The sequence below is a fragment of the Oncorhynchus tshawytscha genome, linkage group LG12, assembly GCF_018296145.1.
Source record: "Oncorhynchus tshawytscha isolate Ot180627B linkage group LG12, Otsh_v2.0, whole genome shotgun sequence".
Classification (NCBI taxonomy): Eukaryota; Metazoa; Chordata; class Actinopteri; order Salmoniformes; family Salmonidae; genus Oncorhynchus; species Oncorhynchus tshawytscha.
Genome location: NC_056440.1, coordinates 28,142,571 through 28,151,696, shown reverse-complemented (window position 1 = coordinate 28,151,696; position 9,126 = coordinate 28,142,571). Strand labels below are relative to the sequence as shown.

General features: G+C 41.6%; 2 protein-coding genes across 2 annotated transcripts; both read right to left on the bottom strand.

Moving 5' to 3' along the window:
- Nucleotides 1-444: 444 nt before the first annotated feature.
- On the bottom strand, nt 445-2,399 carry arl6ip4 (ADP-ribosylation factor-like 6 interacting protein 4). The gene is made up of 5 exons (XM_024438673.2): nt 2,033-2,399; nt 1,521-1,865; nt 1,261-1,378; nt 1,091-1,160; nt 445-976 (listed from the first exon to the last, which is right to left on the bottom strand). The coding sequence occupies exons 1-5, from the start codon at nt 2,220-2,222 to the stop codon at nt 920-922; spliced, it is 780 nt and encodes a 259-aa protein (XP_024294441.1). The 5' UTR covers nt 2,223-2,399; the 3' UTR covers nt 445-919.
- Nucleotides 2,400-2,724: 325 nt separating this feature from the next.
- Nucleotides 2,725-8,678, bottom strand: mthfd2 (methylenetetrahydrofolate dehydrogenase (NADP+ dependent) 2, methenyltetrahydrofolate cyclohydrolase). The gene is made up of 8 exons (XM_024438672.2): nt 8,453-8,678; nt 6,310-6,494; nt 5,973-6,095; nt 5,572-5,724; nt 5,353-5,460; nt 5,050-5,142; nt 4,078-4,203; nt 2,725-3,958 (listed from the first exon to the last, which is right to left on the bottom strand). The coding sequence occupies exons 1-8, from the start codon at nt 8,530-8,532 to the stop codon at nt 3,810-3,812; spliced, it is 1,017 nt and encodes a 338-aa protein (XP_024294440.1). The 5' UTR covers nt 8,533-8,678; the 3' UTR covers nt 2,725-3,809.
- Between the last annotated feature and the right edge of the window lie 448 nt (nt 8,679-9,126).

The following is a 9,126-nucleotide window of genomic DNA, read 5'->3' as shown; positions in this document are numbered from 1 at the left end:
CATTATTTTCAATGAGACTTTGGTATGACTTGTGGTTGGTTGGTTTCATCCCCAGGGAAATAGTATAAATGTACATAGGAATATATTAAATAAAACTACTTGAACTCTGCGCTGAAAAACAGGTTTCATCTTTGAAATGGCAATGCTGACAATTTGATCACATCAAAATGACCTGACCCTGGATGTAAAAATGTCCCAATACCTTGGCTTTGTTAAAGCTTTGTATAAACAGTATCAATATACTTTGTGTTACTCCAAAGTTTGACAGTTTTATTTATCAATTCCCTGTGTTTACATATACAGTGTATAAAAAGTAAGTATGAAGAACATAAATTAAATGTGTGGTTTCTTGTCTCTAAATTATTTTAATGTCTGGTGTAAGATTAGGTTTTAAACCTGTAACTGAAATAGTAAATACCTGATGCACACAGCAATGGTCAAGGATAATTATCTAAGAAAAATACTTTATTACATTGTAAAAAAGTAAATAGCATTACAGTTGACTGTTTTGGGGGTCAGTTTTAATGCATGTTTAATTGAATTGAATATGAATTAAACTGACAGTTGGCCATCATGGCCATTCTGAATTTCTGATACATTCAGAGAAATTCCAAAGTGAATTGTGATGAAAGGATGCCGGTCAACTAAAATACAAATTTAATTTGATTACATTTAATTTGAACAATTAAACAAAAAATGTGGCCAACATGATGTATATGATTGAGTCACACTCACAGTACAGTACAATCATAGATAGGCACAGAAAGGGTTGATTTTCATTTTGGAGACATGTAGGGATCCTGTCATGTAAAAATGATGCACAGCACAACTAACTGGAGACCTATTCTTCTGTCCTATCTATACAGAATAGTATAGATGTCTCCTTCCTACCATAGCCTTTACATCAGGGGGAGACCCTCTACCTGTTCAGTCCTAGTTTCTTCTGAAAGGAGTTTCCGTCCCCCTTTGTGGCTTGCTGTAACAAGAGAGGAGAGCAAGTGTTAGGTAGACATTTTTATAGGTAAAGGACAACACTTTAACCCCCTAAAAGCACACATAGCTGCATGGTCTTTGATGTTTTTCCATTTACCTTGTTGATGTCTTTGTGTCTCTCTTTACTGACAATCTCCTCAATGATCTCTCCCTCTCCCCTTATCAGCCTGAAAAACAAAAACAGAGGGAATAAAAACCAGCACACACCCATATAAAGATAGAAATGACCGAACCATAGAAACACTGTTGTATATAGCGTTGGTCTACCTGGTGCGTCCAGTCTCAAGGTCTACCACCCTGCGGATGACACTCTGCTTGGCTTCATACTCCTCCTTTGTTAAGGGTCTCTTGGTGGATAGCCTGGCTTTCTGCTCATCCGTCATTGCTACAGAATGGACAAAAACAAAACATCCATCCATCCATCTGCTCAGCTTTATATCTGGTTTCATCGTCCATTCTTTGTTTAGCTAGTTAACAAATACACATTAGCTATTGACGACATATAACAAAATATGAGACCAACATACCTGGTCCATGATCTTCTGTGCAATCATCACTCTGCCACAACTCCAGGAAGGGCTGGGGGGTGGTGACTACGGGCTGAGGGGGGGCTGGAGGGGGCATCAAATCTACAAGCAGGGATGCTCTTCTTTCTTCCAATTTCTTTATCTTCTTCTTTTTCTTCTTCTCCAATTTCATCTCTTTCTTCAACTTTCTTTTCTTCTTCTTTAACTTCTTCTTGAATTTTTTCCTTTTCCTTTCCTTCTTCTTGGACTTTTCATCACTTGATGAGGAGGATGAGGAGGATGAAGAAGAGCTTGACGAGGAAGATGAGGAACTTCTTTTTTTCATTTTCTTCTTCCCTTTCCGATCTGAAGCAGACAAATGTATACATTGTAAAATTGATAGACATACAAATATATTTCATCTTATTCTCTGACATTAGATATCTGTATGTGAGAATGTGAAGTGCTACACATAGGTGTGTAATGTTAGCGATCTACAACTACGTGTGATTTAATAATTGAGTCAAGAAAACCTTGGCTCTTGCTGAGGGAACGTGAGGCTTTCTTTGAAGGGGTCGGACTCGCACTGCTGCTGGACGATGAGGAAGACGAAGAAGAGGAATGTCTTCGCTTTTTCTTCTTGGACAATTTTTTCTCTCCGACTTGTCTGCTCGTGCTCTTGGTCTTATCCGCGGAACTGTCGCGCGATCTACTGCGCTCCATAATCGAACATGTATGCTAGGGCAATCAATTAATCGTATTCCTTTAAAACTGTACTGGAGATTCTGTAAATCAATTTAGAAATACTTTGCTAACTACAGCTGAAAATAAGTGGCGACAAAACATGTCCACCCCAGATAAAAAGGTTGTGCAGCTGTTTTTATTCCCCCGTGCATTTCCGGGTCGTTAGGAAGTCTGTCCGCTTCACATTGTTGTCCTCTTGCACACTGATCATAGACTTTTATGGGCCGCCTATCATATTGGCAATGAATTACCTGAATAAACATTTTTATTTTATGACTGATATAAAATCAAGATGTGTATCAAACTCAAAACTATGTATCACCTCTGATTGTGATATTTTGTATCATTCCTATACAAATGTAACTAGAGTAACCTACCTGCAATCTTTACAATGGAAATTATATATCATAGTAAGATTGATGTGTCTGTTGCAGAGCTATGCTATAAGCACCTGTTCATCCAAATAAACATGAAGACCATCCATTTGCAATAACATTTTATTTCAAAATAATTTTTACAAAGTCATTTTTGAAAACAAATGTAAATGTTATGGTGTTTAACAGACTTGTTTGTTGCTGACATTTCATAACTAGCCCTTAACCCTCTTAGCTCACAGTGCTTGTGTGACCTAAAGCAGGAATGGCCTTTTATTTATTTTCTACTGTTGCGAGTTAGAATAGTAGAATGCACATTGTTTGACTAGGACTAAAATAGGTGCCGGTTCATTTTGGGTGCCGGTACTGTTTATATTTAGATGCAGGAGCTCCACAACACTTTGAGCTAATATTCTAAGAGGAACAGGAGCTTAAGCAGTAGAACACTTAATGTGTCAGTACACAGCTCTGGTGAGCTCCTGCCTAAGTCAAGCACTGAGAATACACAAGGTACATTTTGAAATTTGGTTGTGCATCAGCAGTTCTCTTATGTCAGTAACTGAGAGTCAGTGAATTATCCCATGTCATCTAAAATTGATTAGATAGCGGGCCATTAAACAAACTTTAGCAATCTAAACTTATCTTGGTAGTGGTTGGATGTGGATATGCAGACTCGCAATCAAATGCGGCCCCTCGTGATGAGCAGATTTATTTGTGGCCCCCACCCCCATCAAAGTTGCCCATCCCTGATCTAAAGGGTATTGTAGAGATGGGAGATAGACAAAACTGCCCATAGAATAAGGATGTCATATTTCATTTAATAGTATATCTATGTAAGGGTCTATTTTTTGCTAATTGAAATGGACTGGTTCCCCTTACAATTTTGTATGCTTTTGACATATTCGATAAATGAATGCATTGAAATAAATAAACACACAGGTAGTTTAAATTCACTTACAACCAAAAGGTCTCATAAAAATGACATGAGAAAAAATAAAGTCTAGCAAAAAATAAATATGTAGTAGCTGCATGGGTGAGTTGTAACATTCTGAAATGGCGGGTAGAGGTTATGTAAGTGTAAGGTACCAGCAACCTTAAAGCTATCACGTTTCCATCCATGTCTGTGTGCAAGGAAGTTCGCCAAGTTGCTCAGAGTTAAAAGTGGAGGGGTGGGGGGTGGAATGTGTCACTGTTATGAAGAGGCTACCATGCGGATACTCTCAGAGGGAGTCAGCAGGAGGTTCTTTGCTGCCTTGATGGTGTTCATCATAAGCATGGCCACTGTCATGGGGCCTACTCCTCCAGGCACTGGGGTAATGAAGCTAGCCTTTTGCCTCACACCTACAAAAGGAGTGATAAAGGGTAAGAACATGTAGCAGAGAAAATGTGTGCAAGAACACAGTCCATTTTAGGACTAATGCAAATTTAGACAAATTGCTGTCTAGATTAGAAACTCGTACCTTCAAAATCCACATCCCCTACAAGTCTGTCCTTGCCAGTCAGAGGGTCATGCACTCTGTTTATTCCAACATCAATGACGGCTGCTCCTTCTTTGATCATGTCTGCAGTGATGAGGTTTGGAATCCCTGAGATTAGGAGAGGGTTTAGAGGGTAGTAAGGGACACACACACTCCGCACCCATGGTTGTAACAGTCATTTTTTCTAATAATAATTTAAAACATTTTTTTTACCCCTTTCTCTCCCCAATTTCGTGGTATCCAATTGTTAGTAGCTACTATCTAGTCTCATCGCTACAACTCGGGAGAGACGAAGGTTGAAAGTCATGCGTCCTCCGGTACACAACCCAACCAAGCCGCACTGCTTCTTAACACAGCACTGCATCCAACCCGGAAGCCAGCCGCACCAATGTGTCGGAGGAAACACCGTGCACCTGGCAACCTTGGTTAGCGTGCACTGCGCCCGGCCCGCCACAGGAGTCGCTGGTGCACGATGAGACAAGGATATCCCTACCGGCCAAGCACTCCCTAACCCGGACGACGCTAGGCCAATTGTGCATCGCCCCACGGACCTCCCGGTTGCGACGGAGCCTGGGCGCGAACCCAGGGTCTCTGGTGGCTGCAGTACGGCGCCCTTAGCCACTGCGCCACCCACTGCGCCTCCCAGCCCATAGTGATAGTGGCTGTGGTCATTTGCTGCTCTCCAAATAGCATTTACATTTTGTTTAAATTGTATAGAAATGCAGTAAATGAGCGTCACCTTTCAAAGTTGGTTTGTTAAGTACTCTCTGCCGGCAAACGCTACCTGTGTGTCCGTGCCTTAAGAGACCAACCCAGGACAATATACTCAAGAGATACAAAATAGCTCTATGAGCCAGCTAGTTGCTCTCAGTCACAAATGATAAACTTACAAATAAGCAAGAGACAGGTAGTAGACAAGGTAACGATATATCCTCAATAAGAGATGATCCATACCTGCAGCAGCAACAACGATGTCTGCAATTCTTGTGTGCTGACGGAGCTGATCCTTTGGTGTGTAACGGTGAGAGATGGTGACTGTGGCATCACCTGCAGAATCAAAAAATAAGTAAATGTGAGGGCCATGATCCACATATTCCATTTTCAACTTCATAATTTCAGCTTTAAGTGAAAACTCAGTATTATCTCCATTACCCATTGTTAACCTACTTTTACATAATTAATCATAGTGAATTAATAATAATTGAAATTATATAACATACACCCTATCACTGTAGCCCCTAAATCATCCAGACTCACCCCCAGGCCTCTCATGACGCCCATCTGAATGCAGCAACATGGCAATGGGCATGCCCACATTCTTGGAGCGTCCCGCCACCACAACATTCTTCCCAAGGGTAGGAATTCCTGGGAAACGGGAATGAACAGTCAGTGATAGAGTTAGCATTTTGCCCCCATAACACTCTAATTGCATTCATATAACAGAGGGAGGAGAGAGCTCCCCTCCCACTACCTCACCTGTACGTTTGATGATTTCCCAGACTCCCCAGGGAGTGGCAGGCAGCATGGTGGACTGATCCAGGCACATGCGGCCTACATTGACCACGTGGAAGCCATCCACATCCTTGCCAGGGAACACAGCATTACAGACGCGCCGCTCGTCAATGTGTTCTGTGAGAAGACAGTGGGAATGATGTTTACAAGACAGTATGTAAATGGCTGTTCTACAGTAAATAGGCCAAACCATTCAGGGATATGCAAGTATTAGCTATAAATATTAAAAACAGCTTCAAACTGTCATTCTTTCTTTGTCTGCAAAAGGTTGTATAACTGTTTGCTCACCAAGAGCAATAACTCCCCTACCCAACTGCCCTTTCCAACAACATGCATTGTCTCCTCACCCTAAAGCCACTCCTTACCTGGCAGAGGCAGCTGTACCAGCAGGCCGTCCACCCGGTGGTCTGTGTTGAGTTTGTAGATCAGGTCCATGAGTTCATCCTCAGAGATACAGGAGGGCTTCAGGATGGTCTCACTGCTGATACCTGCAGAGAAGAAAAAGAGGGAGGAATTATGAACCCATTCTATCCCAGATAAATATAAACAGTGACAGAGAGAATGATGGTGAACAGGAAGATAGAGGGAATTAGAAAGCCCCGTTGAACACTCATAGAATAGTTTCTTAGTCAAGTATGTACTCTTGTTGTGCAACAGAGTTTATCTCTAGCACAGGTAACGTGTGTGTGTGTGTTTACATACCAACATCAGCTGCAGCTCGGGTCTTATTCAGGACGTAAGAGTGACTGGCTGCATGATCTCCTACAAGGACCACGCTTAGGTGGGGTCTCCGATTGCCAGTGGAGACCCACTGTTCAACATCGGCCCTGGCCTCCTCCCGGATCTGACGGGCCAACTTCCTGCCTGAGATGACCACTGCTTCCTGTCTGGAGAACCAGAGAGCAGAGAGGCAGATGTTAGAGGAACATGTAAACTGTCAGGAGAAGGTATACACTGGGGTTGGCACGTGATTTATAGTCCTGCAGACTAGTTGTCAATCCCAAAGTGAGTGTGTATGGCAGTCAGCCAGCAAGGAGTGCTGGTAGGCAACCATGTAGGGTTCCCCATAAGCCAGCGATGGCCAAGTACAGTCAAACCATGTACAGGGCTCCTGGTGTTACCCATGCATGAGGAGTGTAGTGGCTAAAAATACCAATACATGAGTTACACTGTGGCCCATGCTATTAAATAAACTTCTTGGAACCCCTGGCCTTCAAGCCAAGTTGTTGGCCTCATTGTGGAGCGCAGAACGGAGCGGGTGAAGATGAAACCTGAGTGCTGCTCACATTTCATTTTCAATGTGTTAAACTAGATAAAATCCCTTATGTAAAAGCATGCACACAGAGGAGTAATACCAGAGGAGTAATGAGCCGTCCTCAGTGATGTAACCATCCCTTGATTCTATCATGAGTAATTAAACAACCACAGAAACATTCAGCTCTTCATTGGGGCCACAATAGCAAGTCCTGGAGGAGACCCCATCAGGGCATGACATTTGACAACACCCCCACTGCCAGCTTCCAATGTGCACACAAAGCATGAACATAATGTTTTTTTTGTTTTTGTTTTTTGGTCTCCATAAGAGAACAACCTTGTTGTAAATGTGTTGAGTTTTCAGCAAACAGTTGACCACAGACCATGTTAATGATTAGTTAGTCTCAGACAGGATAAAGGACATAAGTTGTGCTACCTTTCCTCCCAGACTAGTTATCCTTCACAGTGCCAGTACCATGACAGGGAAAGGACTGTCAGCAGACCCAAATAATCAATACCTTCAGCTCTGAACTAGAACCCAAGCCATTTCCTAATGACCTATCAGCAAGTCTGTGCTAGCTCTGTTCCCAAGTATGGGCTTTGTCCTGAGTGTGAAATGTAAATAGAAAAAACAATGAAACTTGTTTGGTGTTATGGTTTTATAAAGTAGGCTTTGCTCATCTGAAGTGATGATAGGAAACTGTTCTGAAAAAAACCAAACACTGTCCTATGTTGACCCTAACCTTCTACTCAATACAGTGCACGGTCCAAATGAGACTCATCTGTGCTGACTTAAGTGGCTAAATCAGTTGTGATGTTAGTCATGTGCATAGTCACAGTGCATACACAGGACGTTTGTGTTTCTAGATGTCTGGGACATTAATTCTCTTCAGTAACGTGCTTCAGCAAGGCATGCCTCAAATTAAACATGGAATTAATCAAATACATTTAGGCAGACAGACAGTTGAAGGAAAAAAATGTCTGCAAAAGCTAGGTTTATTTATATATATATATATATATATATATATATATATATATATATATATATATATAGAGAGAGAGTTGTTTAAACACATGATATAAAAAACTACTGTCTGAATACTGATGCTTTAGTTGGTTTGTGACCCCCTTTGGTAACAACTGTCTGAATACTCTTCACTTTAGTTGTTTGGTGAACCCCAATGGGAACTTGCCTGCCTTTATGCAAGTGCTCTGTGCGATTTCATCAGCCATGCAGCACTGCAATGATACCGGCATAACGTTAGGGGCGCATTAAGACGATCATTGATTCAAGACCACTCTTCGCTACAATGTTTCGTTTAAAACGTTACATAATTGTCCTCAGTGCACAATCAGAAACGTTGTATCCACAGAGACGGTAAGATGCCGGGATACAGTGACACATAGAAAACAAACAAAGGAAAGTGCCCTAGACAAGAAGGAAATTAATACCTGGTAGGTTACCTTCAAAAAGAAGAGGGAGCATTTCATATAGAAAGCAACCTATCATAGTCCACCAAGATAGATTATTGTTATTTATCTATATATTATCTATTTGATATCGTAATTATATAGGATTACTAATACATACCTTGATGCTGACATATGTAGACTACACACTTGATGCTGCGATTGCTGGCATAATTTTCTCAGAGCTCTCAGCGTTGCCATGTTTACTGATCTAGATAGGCTAAGTAATCCAACAATGTGAAAGGGGGAGAGAAAAGTGAGGGAGATTGAAAGATGAAGCAAGCCGAGTCTGACAGACAGACCACCGTCTGTGAAAAAGATTGAGAAGGCTCGAGATGTTATAAAGGCTGAAGTCCCCCCGCCCGCACATTGTACATACGTCAGTTTCCAGGCAAAAGGGCCACACCTCTAAATGCAAAGCTGCCCAACCGGGTGGTGTAGTACTTTCATTTTCCCTCACTCACTACCCTGGTTTATGTTCTGAAAAACAAAAACTATCCTTGACTAGTTTGAGTTCACCACTGAAAACAATAGAAAATTGAAATCACTTGTTGTATTGAAAATGCCCATTTGGTTTACAATCGCCAAACGTATGGATTGCAATCGGCTTGTGACTGGTGAAAACAACCAAACGCAGGCACGTGGGGCCCATTGTCATTTAGGATGTGCCTCTGGCATAAAAAAAACTGAGGTGCATCCGGAAGTCAAGAATTCTCTGACACTTAAATATATATTTTTTGTAAATGCGTATGGCATGATGTGTAATTGCGTATCAATACTGCTAGTGCTATCCGA

What these genes read in the sequence shown, in the direction of transcription:
- arl6ip4 (XM_024438673.2), bottom strand. Translation starts at nt 2,222, where the DNA reads ATGGAGCGCAGTAGATCGCGCGACAGTTCCGCGGATAAGACCAAGAGC. An exon ending in CTTGAGACTGGACGCACCAG is followed by an intron (nt 1,161 to 1,260) that starts GTAGACCAACGC and finishes TTTGTTTTTCAG; the next exon opens with GCTGATAAGGGGAGAGGGAG. An exon ending in GACACAAAGACATCAACAAG is followed by an intron (nt 977 to 1,090) that starts GTAAATGGAAAA and finishes CTCTTGTTACAG; the next exon opens with CAAGCCACAAAGGGGGACGG.
- mthfd2 (XM_024438672.2), bottom strand. Translation starts at nt 8,532, where the DNA reads ATGGCAACGCTGAGAGCTCTGAGAAAATTATGCCAGCAATCGCAGCAT. An exon ending in GGTACAGCTGCCTCTGCCAG is followed by an intron (nt 5,725 to 5,972) that starts GTAAGGAGTGGC and finishes GTCTTCTCACAG; the next exon opens with AACACATTGACGAGCGGCGC. An exon ending in AGGGGATGTGGATTTTGAAG is followed by an intron (nt 3,959 to 4,077) that starts GTACGAGTTTCT and finishes CTCCTTTTGTAG; the next exon opens with GTGTGAGGCAAAAGGCTAGC.